Source organism: Drosophila subobscura, chromosome J (assembly GCF_008121235.1).
Source record: "Drosophila subobscura isolate 14011-0131.10 chromosome J, UCBerk_Dsub_1.0, whole genome shotgun sequence".
In the NCBI taxonomy this organism is placed as follows: Eukaryota; Metazoa; Arthropoda; class Insecta; order Diptera; family Drosophilidae; genus Drosophila; species Drosophila subobscura.
Genome location: NC_048532.1, coordinates 5,327,315 through 5,344,480, shown reverse-complemented (window position 1 = coordinate 5,344,480; position 17,166 = coordinate 5,327,315). Strand labels below are relative to the sequence as shown.

Genomic DNA, 17,166 nt, shown 5'->3' with positions numbered 1-17,166 from the left:
TGTTTTCGATGATCGGGTGACGCGGTGATCTTTGATCTGTGGTCCATGTGGCATCCTGGGAATGCCCTTTGTAAGCCGCCGCGTTACAGCAGGTACTTGCCCCTGCACCACCGCCCCTGCGCTCCTTTGGGAAAACGCCAATAAGTGTTCGAAGTTCGAACTAATTGCAGCCGAAATAAAGTGAGAAAAGGAGTGAGAGCAGATCGGCACAGCAGGGGCACAGAGGACAGAGGACAGAGGACAGAGGCAATGGTCATTGAGGATTGCTGGTCGCAATTTTCGGTAATCGAAATGTCCAAATGCATTTTGCGGCACTTTAAAACGCCCGAAATGAAGTTTGGCAGTTTACAAATCACCGACTCCCCTCATTATCGCCATTCATCGTTGGCCGCAATCAGAAATCAGCGAACGAACAAACGAAAAAGTCGTCAAAGGATTTCACTCAAGCGATTCTCCCCCCAAGAACTGGATCCGGGTCGTTGGCACGCCACAAATTGATCGAAATTGACAAAATATTGAACCACAAAAAAACCAAAAAGAGGCGCAACGACAGTGGAGCAGAAAGAGAGAGAAATATGCAGTTCAATTGCTGCCACGCAAAAATGCAGTTCAAGGACTTTTTCGGCAAGTGCCGACAAAGTAAGTCCAAAGAGCCAAAGAATGTAGATACAACATGAGCCCCTGCCCCCTGTCCTTTGGGTCGTGAAATAGATGAAAGTTTTGCCAGGCAGGTGAAGAAAACAGAGGGAAGATTTTCAAGGTTAAGTTTTATACAAGAATGTTGGTAACAGAACTTCGATGTGTCCTGCAGATGGTGAGAACAATTCATAGATTACAGGGAGCAAAATGGGGAGAAAGAGAAAGTTTCCTTGCTGCAGAGCTGGCAGTTCTTTCTTCTTCAAAAATAATTACATTTCAATAAGGAATTAGGATAGGAAAAACAATCAAATATCGTCACATACCCACCAACTTTCGTGGAGACTTTACAGAACCGATAAGATGTACAGATAAAGGCATAAACCATCGATGCCATATGCTGGACTCTCTCTTCAGCTACGGATCCAGCTCTATCTCCAGCTCTAGCTCTAGGTTTGTTAACCCCTTTTTCCGCGTAACACCTGAGCCCACATAATTTGTCATGCCGTTTGGAATTTATTCAACAGCCAGCCCAAGAGTCGGGACAGGCCCCCATAAAAACAAAAGAGCACCAAAAAAATACAAAAAAAAAGAATAAAAGAAACAAAATGAAATGAAATGAAAGCTGCAACCCCAAAGCAAACAACAATAAGAATCGAGGGAAAACTCTTGGGGGAAAAATGAAAGGTGAAGAGGAAATTGATCTTAGAAGTGGTGCTTGAAGAGGCCTAACCCGCAACATGGGCATGTGCACGTCCTTACCTTGCCCTTCCCTTCCCTTCCCTTCTATTCGATTCGGTTAGGTTCCGTTTTCCGGCTACCCCTAGCCTTAGCCCTCAACACGAGAGCCAGAGTCAGAGTCACCTTTTGGTCTGGTCTGTTCTGGTCTGGTCTGTCTCTGTGGCAGGGCAGGTGACTTTTGACTTTGGCTATTAATAAAAATAATAGTTGCGGCTAAAAAAAAAAGGTGAAGAGCCCGGGCCGCGTGCAGCAAGAGCAAAAAAGATGTCTTAGGTCAGTTTGGTTTGGTTCCTGAGTTCGGCTCGGTCCCAGCTCGGCTGTGGGGCAGGTGAACCGGGCTCGGGCTCTGGCTCTGGCTCAGGCTCACAATTAAAATGCGGAGGGGATGGATGCATCTGATGAACGGAAAAGGCACCTGTAACACACAGATAGAGCGAGATGGGGCTCAAGAAGGACCGACCGAAGGAACAGCGGCTCAACATTACATCGGCTCATTTATGTTTATGTCCTTTCATTGTAAGCAGGCAGAGGAGCTGCAGCCTGGCGCTGATTCCGATTCCAATTCCCCTTTTGCCTGTACCCAGCCAAGCACCTGCTGCCATCCCAGAATCCTGGAACCTGTCGTCGTCGTAGTCGTCGGGGCTTGGCGCTCAATTATTGAGCCAGGACGAGCGTCTCGACGCGTGCTCAAAGCCGGTTTGCGGCCAACATATGCCAGGAGGCAAATTACAACAGCAGCCAGACTCTGCCTCAGAGCCGAGACTTACAGCCAGCAGTACCGCAGTGAGTCGGAGTTGACATGGGCCACACGACACCAGGAGCAGACAGCGGCAGCAGAAGCCAAAAGATGCAACAGTCATAAAAATCTTTCGGCCCAGCGACAGACAGACCGCAAAAACATTCGGCACAGAGACAGAGACACAGAGAGACAGAGAGAGATCTGCATCTAATCTAGGCCCTCAGGGGAGTCCATGCCGTGTGTGTTTTGAGCCACAAGCTGTCGCTCAATATATGTACGACTGCTCTCAGATACAAGATACAAAATCCACACACTCGATCTGGGAGTCGGGGAAAAGGAAGGTGCAACAACAATTGTAAGTGCACCTCTGCACCTGTCACGCTCGCTCGATCGATATTACAAGATCGACTTGTCGGCCAGGCCAGGCCAGGCCAGGCCAGGCCAGGCCAAAAGTGACCCAATTTTAACAGGCCTCCGGCTGGGTTCCCTCTCTCCTTCCCTGTGCGCTGTCGCTTCTTCCCTGTTGGCCTTTTATGGAACTGAAACTGATAAGTTATGATTGCTGCACCTTTCTTTGATTGAGCATTGTCACCTGGCTTGCTCTGGATCTGTAGTTTTGTAGCCAATTGATTGTTGCATGATGAACTCTAATGGGGAATGGCACTGTATTAATGGACACTTAAGGACAGGTGATGCCAGCAGGGGATTTCTTTACACAATCCCCTACAGTAGTCACATTTTTGATTAGTTTTGGATGGGAGTAAGACCCTTCCATCTCCATCCTGTAAAGTTGAGATTGAAAACGAACCCGCAAAGACTGAACACCGAGCACCCAAAGCGGCACAAGGAACGAACATCTGAGTGGCCCAAGTTCGCTGGCCAAATCGGAAGCAAAGCGAAGCCAAGGGAATGCCGTGTCAATGACTAGTCTACAAGTTGGAGATTAGTCTTGCCCCCACCCCGTCCGACCATCTTGAGGGTGGAGGAAATCTTAAGCTCTTTCGACTTGAATGCAGCGAATGCATTGACAAATCCAAGTCAAATATGCAAATCAACCCTCTGGGGCCAAGACAGAGCTGTGAATTGTGAAATCTATTTAAACAGCTTAATTGGCAAGAGAGAGAAGCCAGGGAAGGGTAGGGTGGAACAGCAAACAGTAAACAGTCAACAGTCAACGATCCGACGAGGGCTTAGCAAAAAGGGTTGCAAGACGTTGAATCGGGCCGAAAGCGAATGTCAAAACAGAACTAAAAACAAAGCCAAAAGCCAAGTCCCGGCAATTAAAATGACAAAATCTAAACACGAAATTTGTACGGATTTTGTGAGAAAAGGTGCAAAGTCAGAGAGATAGAGGCGGGGAGGGGAGGGAAGACCCAAGAGTGCAACGAAAGAGGAATGGGAATGGGACTGGGGCCGATCTCAAGGTGTTTTCGGGTTTTTTGAGGCTTAGTCGGAAATCAATTGTGGCATGGCCCTAAAACACAGATTATAGACAGATTTTGAGGCAAACAGCAGACGGAGGCACGCACACAATGAGCAACAAATTGCGGCACACACGATCCACACACAAACAAAAGGATGGAAAATGCCACAAGAGCTGCCACTGAGGATCAGCAGGTTGAGGACGCGAGGCAAGTCATTATAAGAATTTAAGCGCACCTTTTCTCTGCGTTTTGTCTGCGCATCCACAGGATCCCCGACATTCGGACTGGGATTCAGAGTCAGAGTCGAGTCAGAGTCGAGTCAGAGTCAGAGTCGGGCAGGCGACAGGTGCTCAGAAGATAGGAAGAGCAAGCGAGAGAGCAGCAAAGAGAGGGCGAGAGCATAGCGGTAGATGATTTGGATCGTTATCCTGCTATTCTGGTCCTTCTGCTGCTGTTCTGCTGCTGCGGCGACTGCTGCTGTGCTGCCCCTGGTGCTGCTGCTGCGACTGCTGCTGCTGCTGCTGCTGCTGCTGCTGTGCCAGATTCGACCCAGGGCAAGGAAGGGCTGGCTGGCTGGCAAATTAATTCCTTGCCATATTTTATAATTCAACAGATGACACGAGCCAAACGAAGGCCCTCGCTCCAGGGTGCAGCGAGAAGCTTTGGCTTTGGCTCAGACTCTGGCTCTGGCTCTGACTTTGGCAAGAGGGTCGATCGGTCCCGTCCGTTGCTTGATTGGTCGGTACCTTTGGGGTCTTCTCGGGTCTCGATCCCGGTCTCAGTCCCGGTCCTGGATCTGGTGCCGCTTATTGCGGCTCGTTTGTGGCACAAGCCACATGCCACCGGGAACAAGGACCTCTCATTTGGCGAAACCCTTCGAGGACAAGTACATGTGATATGCAAAGAGCTTTGTCCAGCTTAAAGTCGGGTAAGGGAAACATCCAGAATTTATTCATCACTTTGTGAACTCTTAAGAGCTGAGGAAATCATCGTGTACAGTTCATTAAATCTATTGTAGAGCATCCAAAATTCGGGAATACATTTGCCACCCCGTTACCTTCGTTTGAGGATTTTTCACTGTGCTTGGGAGCGATCCCTTGGGGGCACTTTTGCTTAGTTTATTTGAAAGTGCAACAGTTTTTTGGTAAAAAACAGTTTGTTGAACCCACCCCAGAGCTGTGGAGATGACAATGACCTTTTGTCTATGCGATCTGCACATTAGCAGGGGTTGCAAGTTGCAAGTTTGCGGGTTCGACAGCCTATAACTGCATTTTGGCAAAAGAACAGTTAAGGGGCCAGCAGCTACAGGTGGAAATCGTGCGCTTGTCACACTAATTTCTCAAAGTTCAGCTCGGCTTCGGCTCCAGTTCAGGGCCCTCAGCCCGCTCGTTCGCTCGTCGGTGGCTTTTGTTTGTAGTCCGCTCTGCCGTTTGCCGTTTGTCGTTTACTGCACTTTCACAGTTGCACTCCTGTCACTTTTGGTTGTTTAATTTGTTGTCGGCTTTTGGGTTAGAGTCGTCTCCCGGTTACTGTATGCTGGCAAACGCATAATTAGCCCGATAGAGATACTCGTGGCACTTTGTTTGGCATGGCGTGGCCATTGAACTTGTCCAAGTCCAAACAGCGAGGATCAGATCATTAGAGTGCGGCAGGAGTTGCTTTGGCAGGTTCAAGTTGAATGAACTAGCCCAGAGTTCGGCGACGGCATGCGGAAGAATAAGGATAATGACACCAACCAGGTAGGGACACTTTCCAAGAAAGGCACACCACACACATAAGAAGTCAAATAAAGGATCTGTTTGCCATTTCTCTCTCTCAACAGATGACGTCTTCGATGTCAAACATATTTGTGCTGTGATCTGTGCTGCTGTCGAGACTCTTATTGCAGTGATTTTTTTAAAGATGTACCTCACATTTTATTTTAATTTAAAAAATCTATTAATGGTAACCTTGATTTTATTTCAAATTTAACTTATTTGATATTTCGATTTTTGAATTTTTACTTAGTTACATTTTTCTTACATAAATAGTGCGCCATCTGTTGCGCATTGCTTGCACGCACGTGTGCAGCGCCTCCTACCGTCTTTTTGTTGCAAATATGTACTTAACATTTCACTCAAACAGCAAGGTTCCCAATTGGAGTCAAACTTCAATAACATTTCATGTTAGTTAAGACTAACATACGAATAACAGGTAAGCACAAACAGCTCAAAAAGGGCAGAAAGGCGAAATATCAATCGTGGGAACAAAATCAATTAGCCAATCTTGTAGGCAACTGATTCATGGAATAAAATGTTATGTAAAGTTTGAGAGTCCTAACCAGCTGGTAATATTAAACAGAAGATCAAAGTCGAGGAAAATGATTTAAGATCTACGGTATATTTACAGCACATTTGGAAAATAAGAGTGTATATTTAGGTATATTTCCGAGGGTCTGTCGGTATTTTTCTGAGGGTCATCATCACTGACAGACGACGCATTTTATTTCAAACAAAGCGCAAAATCATTTAAAAAAATTTGTTGAAATAGCAAAAGAAAAAAGGATTGAAAAGGAAAGAAATCATGTTCAGCGACCCAGCCCTCGACCGTCACTTCACTGGCCACTCGGGCAGCATCACCCAACTGCGCTTCAGCCCCGAAGGCTCGCAAATCGCGACATCCTCGCTGGACGCCTCTGTGATATTGTGGAATCTGAATCAGGCAGCCCGCTGCATTCGCTTTGGCTCGCATGCGGCACCCGTGTTCGGAGTGTCGTGGTCGCCCAAGGGCAACCTGGTGGCCTCCGCAGGCCACGACCGCACGGTGAAGATCTGGGAGCCAAAGGTACGCGGCGTGTCCGGGGAGTTTGTGGCGCACAGCAAGCCAGTGCGCAGCATCGACTTCGATCCGACCGGCCACATGATGCTGACGGCCTCCGACGACAAGTCCGTGAAAATGTGGCGCGTGGCCAAGCGCCAGTTCATCTCCTCCTTCGCCCAGCAAACCAATTGGGTGCGTGCCGCCAAATTCAGTCCAAATGGGAAGATGATTGCCACCGTCTGCGACGACAAGTCGCTGCGCATCTACGACGTGAACAGTGGCGAGTGCGTGCGCACCTTCACCGAGGAGCGGGCTGCCCCACGGCAGGTGGCCTGGCATCCGTGGGGCAACATGGTGGCCGTGGCCCTCGGCTGCAACCGCATCAAGATCTTCGATGTGGCCGCCAGCCAGCTGCTGCAGCTGTACGTGGTCCACTCTGCGCCCGTCAACGATGTGGCCTTCCATCCCAGCGGACACTTTCTGTTGTCCGGCAGCGATGACTGCACCATACGCATTCTGGACCTGCTGGAGGGCAGACCCATCTACACACTGACGGGCCACACGGATGCCGTGAACGCTGTGGGTTTCTCCCACAATGGGGAAAAGTTTGCCACGGGCGGCAATGATCGCCAGGTGAGTTGTGGCTCCCGCTCCTCCATGGACTCTGTGTGTAATCCGTTCCTCTGCGATTTCAGCTGCTGGTGTGGCAGTCGAATCTGCACACCTACGACGCCACCAAGTTCGAGGCCAAGTCGGCCCTGGCCTCCTCCAGCTGCGACACGAGTGCAGCCTCCTCCTACCAGCAGAGCAACGCCAGCAGCACAGCCCAGTCGAACGATCGGAGCATTCGCATCGATATGCGCCAGTCGCAGGCCTACAAGAGTTTGGATGAAAACTTCCAGGTGCTTGACAGTGAACACACAAAGCAACCACAGACACCGAAGAGTGCCAGCAAATCCTCTTCGGCTACGACTTTAAGTGGTCGTCCGTCGTCACGCGGAAATAGTTTGGTGGCCAAGGAGTTGGACTTCAAGCCTCGCAGCCCCAGTCCACGCTTCTTCCAATAGCTTTTACTCCTCTTAGCCTTACTCTGACATTTTCCATACGTAATTAAAGCCATAACCAGACGAACTTTCCGCAGGTATTGGATATTTCCTTTGATTCGGCGTCGGGCTGCTCCTGCTCTGCCCAGCTGGATGAGATAACGAGTCTGGTGAAGGAGCTCGATAAGCGTGTGCAACGATTAGAGGGGTTCTACTTGTCCTAACTACCTGTTTAATGGTTTATTATAAAGCATCAACTACGACTTGTACGTGAGCATCATGAAATTATTTGAATTCAAACGGTGTGCTTAACAGCACGCTGTTAACTTAAAAGTGCAGCTATCAGATCTCATAGAGATGTTCGCTTACCGATAACAGGGCGTCGATGTGTCAAAAAATACTCAAAGCCATCGGTCAACAGGGTGACATTTAAGGTATATTACTTTCAGGATATTTTGACTACGAAATTGAGTTCATTGTATATTTACGGTATCGGTATACAATGGTATCCAAACTTCCATTTGAATGTTTTTCAAATGTCCCTCGAGGAGTTTCTCTCTCTCGCAACATGGGAATTTTCATCGCAGCAATAAGTCCTTAATTAATCATTAAGTTATCGCCACTTACATATTTTACCGTTGGCAACATCAATTGTATGGGCCAGCAACATGCTGTGAAAAGTGATCAGCCCTGTTCCCCAACTTGGCAAGGAACGAGCAACATAATTTTTTTTTTAACGATTTAACTTAAACACTTTTATTCAAACTTTTACAAGAGAACCAAAAACGAAAAAATTAACAAAAAATTTTGGCTTGCAAGGCCGAAAGCGAATTGAACGAAAAAATTTCAAGGTCAGGCAGGCTGGCAGGCGATCACGCCAGCTTGGAACGGTCCCGTTAGAATAGTGTGACCGCTAATGTCATAAATACCAAACTTACATTTTACATACTTACTTAACATGTGTAACGAGAAAAAATACGTAACTACAAAGAAATAAAGAAATGAATTAATTTCCATTAACAACTTAACTATGTGGGCTTTACTGATCCTTGTTGATACTGAAGTAGCATCTCATTGACGACTTGCTGCAATATTTTCGTACCCGCCTCCACTGGCGGCGGCATAATCCTGTCCAGCAACTCCCAATTGAAAAGCGGCTGAATCAAGTTCTGCTTCATGGCAAACGCCGGCATTATAATGTCGAACCGACGGGGTTCAAACTGCGTTCTCAGTGGCGGTACGCTAATCTGATTATTCACGATTTCATTGTCCTCGAGATCATCCATGTTCCAAAAGTTGTTAGCTTCTTCCGCATCTGTATCGTTCAGGCGCCGCTCTTTGACCGGCTTTTGCCTCGGCTTGCGTTTGCGTTTCGGCGGTGGCGGCGCCGCTGAGCGATTGGACACGGGCTTGCGCTCCTCCACATTGTATTTCTGTTCCCAAAGCGCCCTCACCATGCCCAGTGACATGAGCTCAGAGCGCGAAATATCAAGATTATTATTTAGGCTGGACATAGTCTCATCAATCACGCCCGTGAAGAAGCCGAGCGATTCTGTTATCCATGTCTCCGGCTCCTGCTTGACGTTCCTCTTTCTCGAACGCGGTCCCGAGACGCTCGGCTGTGCCTCTTGCTGTGGCGCCTCGGTATTCGGCTTTTTATGCTTAGCCGCTGCTCTACCTTTTATAGTTGTTGGAACTGCTGCCTCCTTTTTTGTGTTGTTTTTAGCTACCTTCCACTCTGACTTCCTTTTTCCGGTTTTTGATGGCTCCTTTTTTATTCGAATCGGCGCATCTTTCCCGGCCAGCTTTGCCGACGAAACTTTTTTTTCTGCACTGCTTTGCACTTCTTCTTTTGGGTTTTTCGTCAAGTCTAGTGGAACGGATGAGGCCACGTCGATCAGCCATTTGGGATCGGTAATCCACGGCATTTTGATTTACAGCCAACGCTGTACACTTACTTTGTCTTTTTGCAAATTGGTTAAACTGTGTGACCACCACCATGTGATCTATTTACGATCAGCTGAGTGCATTCTTATTATGATACCCTTGGGAATGTTGGAAATCTCAGGCTCCAATATATGCAAAAACAAGCCAATCTGTGTAGGAGATCTATCCTCACGAAATTTTGCAGATTATGGATATCGAGAATGTGTCTACATCGAAATATATGTATCTATGTACATGGAAGTCATATGAAAAGGTTAAAAACATGTCAGTCTAACATAAAATCATTATTAATGTTTAATAGCAGCCGGAAAAAGGATATTTTAATATTAATATACGGAAGTAGGGTATACAAATGCTCATACTTAACCCTACCGGTGGACAAGCATAAAATTGTCAAATAGTAGCAATCTTTCACATAACGTTTAATTTTTCTTGGTTGACCTTTTTAGTTTTAAACTTAATTTGGAAACATTCCAAGAAAAATAAGCCTTGAAAACTATCCAATTTTGTGGAGAATTTATTGAGGAATCGGATAAAACTATAGTTTTAGAGCGGAGACTCTTAACTAGCTAGTAATATCAAATAGAACATCAAAATCGAGGAAAATAATTTAAGATTTACCGTATATTTACAGTATAGTTTGAAAATGCGAAGGTATCTGTCGGTATATTTCCGACGGTCTGTCAATATGTTTTATCGATATCGCTAATCGGAATTCCAGAAAACAAAAATAAACAAAACAAACTGGAGAAAGTGTGAATTTAAAAGACTTAAACTGCATGTAAAATTCGAAAACGATGCGCAACTGGATGCCGGTATTGTTCTGTGGCCTGGCCATACCCATTTCCCTATTTATGTGGCTGGGCAACGTGGCCCTCTCAAAGATCTGGAGCAGCGATGCCTACGAAGGTGGGTAACTGCATGAATGTACTCCAGGATGCAAAAGGTTATCTAATTGATTGATTGACAGAGCCCCGGGTGATACCGCCCATGCGTTGGTTGTTTTCCACGCTGGCTCCCCTCACACTGATGACGGTGGCGCTGCGTCGACGCTCGGTGAGCCAGTCTGGAGCGGCCTTGGGCATTGTGGTGGCCTTCATACTGTCCATAGCCAGCCATCCATTCTTCGCCAGCCTAGTGGTGTTCTTCTTCAGCTCGTCTCGGGCCACCAAATTCCGGGCGCACATGAAACGCCGCTTCGAGCACGACTTCAAGGAGGGCGAGGGCCAGCGGAACTGGGTCCAGGTCCTGTGCAACGGAGGAATGGCTGCCCAGCTGGCACTGCTCTACCTCATCGACTGCGGCTGTGGCGAGCGGGCCATAGACTTCTCCAAGGAGTACCGCTCCAGCTGGCTAGGCATTGCCGTGATGAGCGCCTTCGCCTGCTGCAACGGCGACACCTGGTCCAGCGAGCTGGGCAGCGTGCTCTCGCAGCGTGATCCCATCTCCATCATCAGCTGGCGACGCGTGCCGCGCGGCACCAATGGAGGCATCTCGCTGATCGGCGTCGTCGTCAGCCTGCTGGGCGGCTTCCTCGTGGGCTTTGGCTACTTTGTCACAGTGCGCTACACGGTGGATGCCAAAATGCTGCTCGTGAGTCCACCGCAGTGGCCCATAATCCTATTTGGTGGCATTGCCGGACTCTTTGGCTCGCTGCTGGACTCCTTCCTGGGCGGCGTGCTGCAGTTCTCGGGCATCAATGAGCAGGGCCAAATTGTGGATGCACCCGGCAAGGGTGTGCGTCATGTGAGCGGCCTGCGCATTCTGGACAACCACAGTGTCAATCTCATATCCAGCATCATCACGGGCGTCACCATCCCCGGTCTGGCTCTCAAGTTCTGGCCAGTGCGATAAAGGAGGAGGACCACACACATTCACTCTTATATCTATTTTTGTAAAGCTTCCGAACCGCTTAGCGATTAACTCTAACAAGACTTGCACCGATCGAAACGATGGACTCGAAAGAACAACGATAAGGATAGCCGCAGTGGGAGCATCTCTACACCACCTCCATGAAGCCAGCAATGTTCCTGTTTACTAGATAGCTTTCTGTTTGATCTTGTGGCATCCTCCATCCCCCACCTGCGACTATCCTAAGCTTAACTAACATTAAGAAATGAACTCTAATCTGATAAATATTGCTCCAGTTTTAATTAATCTCTCTGCACTTTATTGGCTCTCTTCAGCTTCTGCAGTTCGATGCTTCGCAGTAAATTGTTCGAGAGGGCACGCAGCGCCTCGGTGGATGGGACTGCTGCTCCGCCGTTTGCTGGCTTGGCAAAGCCAATGGAGAACTTAATCATGAGGTCGCCAATTGGTGAGTTGATGAACTGCGAGCCCGTTGAGATTGTCTTGAAGATGATGCGACGCTTGTGCTGGTAGACCTGAGGATCGCTGGGCAGACTGTTGGATGGATGCGGCAGTGGCCTGCGACTGGGACTAAGGCTCGGCCTTGGACTTGGACTCGTCGTAGTGGTCGGCAGTGGTGCCTCAGTGGAGCTGGTGGTTGATGTTGTGGTCAGGTTCGCAGGCTTTGGTGTGGCTCTGGGCTGCGCTGAGGCTCTTGCGCGTGTGGTGCGTGGATGCGCTGTGGTGCTGCGGCGTCTGTGGGGTCTGCGGGTGGTGCTGGTAGCAGTGGTTGATGGCTGCAGCTGTGGCACCTGATAGCCCGCCTCGGTCTGCTCATCTTCTTCCAGCAGCGGAGTTGCATCTGGCTTCTCCTGATTGCTGTTGTAGCCCAAGTCCGCTCGATCCTCCTCATCTTCGTAGTCATCGTCCGATTCGGCATCGTTCGGATGGTTGTTGGTGAAGAGTGGAGGTGCTCGATTCGGTGGCTGCTGATCTCGCCTATCCTGCTTCTCCCTGTGCTCGTAGACGGGATCGTTGGGCCCCGTGGAGGCCAGCACCTGCTCCATTTGCTTCTGAAGTATCTCGTAGAGCGGCGCATTCTGTTCATCATCCACCAGCTCCACGGGCTCACTGGGCACAAACTGATTGTTAACATAGGCACTCCTGCCATCCAGGTCCTCGTCGACTTCCAAAATATCCACATCCTTCTGCGATCGTGACTCCGATTCGATTTGCTCAGAAGGTGATTGGGTGACAGTCACTTCCTCCGCTGGTTCTCCAGTTGGTGCAGCTCGAGCACATAGTAGAGCTGTGGAGGGGTAAACATATTTGATTGAAATTTTCGTTCTCCGCACTTCAAGACTCACCTCCACTTAGCAGGATCAGTAGCTGCAGTTGTCGGACTCTTCTGCCTCCCATTGCAGTCGGATGACGTCTGTGCCCTGCTGCAGAATCCCTCAGCTTTTATAGCGGCCATCTCGTGGTGGCTTGGGGCAAACCATTGTCCAGCCCACGCCCTACCAATTAGGTTTAGTGTTGAACTTCTAATGATGGCCCTATTCAGCTACTGAGATCTTTGGCGCTCAATCAGTTTATAGAACTTGTTTCCCGGGTCAATGCACTTGTCCACAAATGCACTCCGACTTAACCCAAGCTGCATCCATGCTCGTATAAAACGAATAAACCCTTGGGATGGGGCTTTGTTAAGAATTAAATATAACATATTGTGGGTAGAATAAACTCTAAAATACATTTTGTTGAAGATTGAGTTTATTAAATCGTTGTTGGATTCTATTCGTAAATCTTTATTACCACGTGATAAATTTTCAATAATTGGTAGAAGCCATGTGCCATATATTTCACATACATATGTACATATGTACATGGAGTAATAAGTCATCCTACTATTAAAATAAGGCATAGAATAAAGTATCTGAATAACGTATCTGGCAGTCTGAAGTATCTCAGTTTTCCTGCATTTGATATTTTTACGTTTATACGATCAGAGTTCAATATTGAGATATGGACACAGAGACTCATTTTGTGTTATTCAGAAAGGCTTTATTTTCGGGAGAATTTAGGATCCACTTTGAACAAACTTTGAAAGCTCCGACTGTTTGATGTGTTGTAATCAAAGGACTAGCAATCAAGTAGATACCCATTACAATCGGCTAAATAGATTAGCCCTTTCCTTACAAAATAAATAATTATAGAACATAAAATTATTCCCCATTAATGATCAATCCACTCGATGAATTGCATTCCCTTTCGCATCTTTCGATATTTTTTTAATTCCTAAAATTTAAATCCCTTACAAGTATTTTTCTCAAATTATTTTATTTGTTTAAAATTAAAATAAATATTCATTGTGTAAATGAGATTCTTAATTTTAGGCTACCGTATACTTGAGTCTATCGTTGTCGACCTTGGGTGGGGTCTGTTCGGTCATGGCGATCACCAAGGGCTTTGGGGATTGAGTGTCCTTCATGGGCATTGGTGGCAGGGCAATCTCTTCGGGAGTCTTCACGGGGACAGGTGCGGGAATGGAAGCCACGTCTTCTACTGGTTTCTGGGGCAGGGGCAGAGCAAGGGGCTTCTTGTCCTCCTTCTCTTCGCTGCTCTCACTGCTGTCTTTCTCCTGCTTCTTTTTGTCTTCCTGCTCCTGCTCCTGCTCCTTCTCCTGCTGCTGCTGCTGCTCCTTCTCCTGGTTCAGTTTATCAACGGTGGCACTGTCACGGAAGTAGGGGGAACTTCTGAACTTCTTGTCGGCGCAGGCAGTCTCCTTGGGATATGTTTGCTGGCACTCGGCATAGGCCAACTCGGACCAGAGGCCGTGGGAGCGGCACTTTGCCACGTTCAGCTTGCACTGGTTATAGAATACGGCCACCTCATTGGCTGTCCTGCCGCACACGGGCTCATAGAGATCCACGCAATCGTCGTCGCAGAGGTAACCCTCGTTGAGGGACTGAGCGGCGCTGTTGATGGCCGCGGAGTTGGTGGCCTGGCAATCCTTTTGGCCCTGCTCGCAGCTGAACCAGGCAATGGGTATGGCCAGGAAGGGAGGACTCATGCGCCTGCTGCTCTGGGCATCAGCCTGAGGGGCGTAGGTGCGCTTCACGTAGTAGCCATGCTCCTCGGTGGACACCTGAGTGTTGCCGGCCAGGTCGGTGGAGCTGGACCACTTTGTCTTGGTCTTGGTCTTCTGGGAGTCTGACTTGTCGTGATGGTGATGATCAGAGCCCTTGTGCTTGCGTCGCTTCGCCTCAATGGGAGCCGCCTCCAGCAGCAGCAGAGCGGCCACTGAGGAAAAAGAGGGAGAAGACAGGAAGTGGGTTGGATGCACCTGCCACAAGGAGCCAGTTCTGGACTGGGGGTTGGGTTGGGTTGGTGGCACTTACCTAGAACTACAACTGCTTGGTATGGTCTCATGTTACTTTTTTTTGCACTTGGGACGTTCGATCTGCTCAGCTGGTCGTCGCTATAACAACTGATCGCATCTTCTGGCGAATGGCGGCTTAAGTACAGGCGTTCCACACTGTCGGGGGAATTCTTCTGGCCATCTACCGGTTTTCTTGGTAAATCTTTTCATCTCTCTCGGGCCTTGTTTACCTTACACTTTGCGCAGTTCCGAGATATCCCCCCGCATCCACCGAGACACACGAACGAAAGTACGAAATGTTTTGTAGTTTTGTTGGTGAAATTTTATGCAAGCTCATTTGGTTGTCATTTATCAGCTTACACTGGGACTGGCACTGGGCCTTCGACTGGGCATGATAATTATCTAGAATGCTCTCGCTTGGACCTGGAACTGGTTGTGTCTGTGTGTTTAACACCTTACTTGCCCTCCATTCGAACGCCCATCCAAAGCCCAGTCCAGCCTCCAGCCTCTGCAGATCAGCCTCTTTGCTGGCCACCTCTTAAGCCGGTTCTTCAAAATTGGGTCAATCTGGAAAGGTTCGGTGATCTTGTTTTTATATTACCTTCTTCTGAATGTGTGTGAGTGTGTGTGTGTGTGGGGGGGAGAGTTCTTTGGCTCTAGACTCTAGAGATACACAGCCGGCAGCTGCATTTTGCTTGCAGGAAATCCCCTCACATCCAATCAAGCTCTGCGATTGTTTATTGTTTTGTTACCTGTGTGTTGGTCTCGATCTCTGATCTCTTTCAGCTCAGGTAATTGTAGTTTTAATTAGAGTGAAGCTTAGACTTGTTTGCCAGCTGGAGGATTCTCATAGATCTTCGATCTCTGAATTGCACTCATCATTCCCTGACTCATCCGTCCAGCTCGTGATCTCGTCTCGACCGATCGTTGGCTTTCTTCAGCCACCCGCTCTTTGCTTTGCTTGTTGATTATTTGATTTTGAATGGAAATGTTTTCAACATTTCCCATTAGCATTAGAAAGTTGAGATCAGATTTGTGTGCTTGATGCATTGCCAGTTGGCCAGTTGGGCCAGTTGGGGGCGAACTGATCGTAGCCCATGTCTAATTACATAATTAAGGGCCCAATGACCGAGCCATCGAACAACTAAGTGATCTTGTAAGCAGTTTTGCATATCAGCAGCTGTAACTCTGGTCTGGCTATTGTTAATTTCTAAGGCAAACAGGCTGTCCGGATGCCCAAAAAACTTTATGAAAGAAGTAACCAAAAAGACACACAGAAAATTTAAATAAATGATTTCGGTTTCTTTCGTGTGTCAGTAGGGTAAACAAAAGAAGAAAACAAAATAAAGAAATGAAACGAAACGAACAAGAGACAGAGAAAGAGAAAGAGAGCTTCGGCTTCGGTGTAAAAATCGACTGGAGCATCGCTCTGGTTAGTCGCCAGAGCCCAGAGCCAGACTCGGAGCACGCTGAGAGCGGATCGGATTGTGTCGGATCGGTGGGGATGGGATCGCTTCGCATCGGCTTGGTCGATGGCTCGAAGTAGGTGGAGGAGCGAGCGCCTTGTTGTTGATTTACTTTCATTTTGGTTGGGGCTATAAAAAGCGAAAGCAAAGCGCTGGATTCGCTCAGAAAGACCGCAAAACTGCAAAAGCCAACTGTTCGCCCACGGAAAAGCAAAAAAAACAAAAAGGATTAGCATTATGGTTCGAGCGATTTACCTGACCCTCGGTGAGCCATTGAAATTCGCCCTCCTGAAATGGAATATCCCCCAACTAATTCTCTTCTCTTTGCTGCAGCGGCTCTGCTGGCATTGGCCTGTGCGGTGAGTGCAGCCCCAGCTCGAGTCGACACGAGCCTGGAGTTCCCTTCGTCGCGGCAGGTGGAGGAGGAGGAGCCAGTGCACAACTCCAGTGCGGACAGCAGCGAGGAGCACGACGACGACGATGATGATGAGGATGTGCAGAAGGTGGTGCAGGAGTCCAAGGAGGATGACGACGATGACGATGTAGAGGACGATGATGATGATGACGATGACACGCTGATCAGAAGACGCCGCGAAGCGGACACCACTGAGGAGACAGCCACAGAAACCCCCTCGGAAGTGGAGAAAGAGCCCGAGGCTGTGACAGCCGCAGTGCCAGTCGTTCCCTCTCGCAAGCCAGTGCTCGTGCTCATCCGCGATGCCCTGAAGAAGGTCACCACGGATCTGCCCACCGCCCAGGTGGCCAACAATGCGCTGCAGTACTTCCAGCAGTTTGAGCACTTTATCCAGCAGACCATCGAGCAGGTCATTGGCGATGATTACGATGATGATGACGAGACACCAGCCACTGTCATACCCAGCACGGATGAGACGAAGCAACCCGAGGCAGAGTCCACGCAGCAACCCGAAAAGGAGACTGAGACTGCAGCAGCACCCGAGCCAGAGCCTGTCAAGCCCGTGGTGGAGCCAGCGACTCCCCTCAGCAATGCTGTCTAGACATTGCCTTCGCCTTCACCTCAAGTTCCACACACAAAACTCTCAGCTATTTATTGTCATTTATTTATTGTTTAGACCATTAAAGTTATGTCATAATTGTGTAAGCCCCGATATAGATTCCAGATCCT

At 48.4% G+C, this 17,166-nt stretch overlaps 5 protein-coding genes across 6 annotated transcripts; 3 read left to right on the top strand and 2 right to left on the bottom strand.

The window, feature by feature from the left end:
- Positions 1-6,000: 6,000 nt before the first annotated feature.
- On the top strand, positions 6,001-7,621 carry LOC117894983 (POC1 centriolar protein homolog). Of its 2 annotated transcripts, XM_034802328.1 has the most exons (3): positions 6,001-6,972; positions 7,035-7,241; positions 7,481-7,621. In XM_034802328.1, the coding sequence occupies exons 1-3, from the start codon at positions 6,103-6,105 to the stop codon at positions 7,604-7,606; spliced, it is 1,203 nt and encodes a 400-aa protein (XP_034658219.1). In that variant the 5' UTR covers positions 6,001-6,102; the 3' UTR covers positions 7,607-7,621. The 2 variants fall into 2 exon arrangements, with proteins under 2 accessions (XP_034658219.1, XP_034658218.1); XM_034802327.1 differs by lacking the exon at positions 7,481-7,621 and having other exon boundaries at positions 6,004-6,972; positions 7,035-7,470.
- A 2,421-nt stretch (positions 7,622-10,042) lies between these two features.
- On the top strand, positions 10,043-11,293 carry LOC117894412 (transmembrane protein 19). The gene is made up of 2 exons (XM_034801422.1): positions 10,043-10,238; positions 10,300-11,293. The coding sequence occupies exons 1-2, from the start codon at positions 10,127-10,129 to the stop codon at positions 11,181-11,183; spliced, it is 996 nt and encodes a 331-aa protein (XP_034657313.1). The 5' UTR covers positions 10,043-10,126; the 3' UTR covers positions 11,184-11,293.
- Positions 11,294-11,456: 163 nt separating this feature from the next.
- Positions 11,457-12,628, bottom strand: LOC117894411 (myb-like protein V). Its single transcript, XM_034801420.1, has 2 exons — positions 12,545-12,628; positions 11,457-12,486 (listed from the first exon to the last, which is right to left on the bottom strand). The coding sequence occupies exons 1-2, from the start codon at positions 12,594-12,596 to the stop codon at positions 11,483-11,485; spliced, it is 1,056 nt and encodes a 351-aa protein (XP_034657311.1). The 5' UTR covers positions 12,597-12,628; the 3' UTR covers positions 11,457-11,482.
- An 892-nt stretch (positions 12,629-13,520) lies between these two features.
- Positions 13,521-14,677, bottom strand: LOC117893460 (protein FAM170B). The gene is made up of 2 exons (XM_034800079.1): positions 14,576-14,677; positions 13,521-14,477 (listed from the first exon to the last, which is right to left on the bottom strand). The coding sequence occupies exons 1-2, from the start codon at positions 14,604-14,606 to the stop codon at positions 13,567-13,569; spliced, it is 942 nt and encodes a 313-aa protein (XP_034655970.1). The 5' UTR covers positions 14,607-14,677; the 3' UTR covers positions 13,521-13,566.
- A 1,405-nt stretch (positions 14,678-16,082) lies between these two features.
- On the top strand, positions 16,083-17,129 carry LOC117893885 (ribosome biogenesis protein BOP1 homolog). Its single transcript, XM_034800657.1, has 3 exons — positions 16,083-16,287; positions 16,356-16,501; positions 16,559-17,129. The coding sequence occupies exons 1-3, from the start codon at positions 16,260-16,262 to the stop codon at positions 17,036-17,038; spliced, it is 654 nt and encodes a 217-aa protein (XP_034656548.1). The 5' UTR covers positions 16,083-16,259; the 3' UTR covers positions 17,039-17,129.
- Positions 17,130-17,166: the final 37 nt, after the last annotated feature.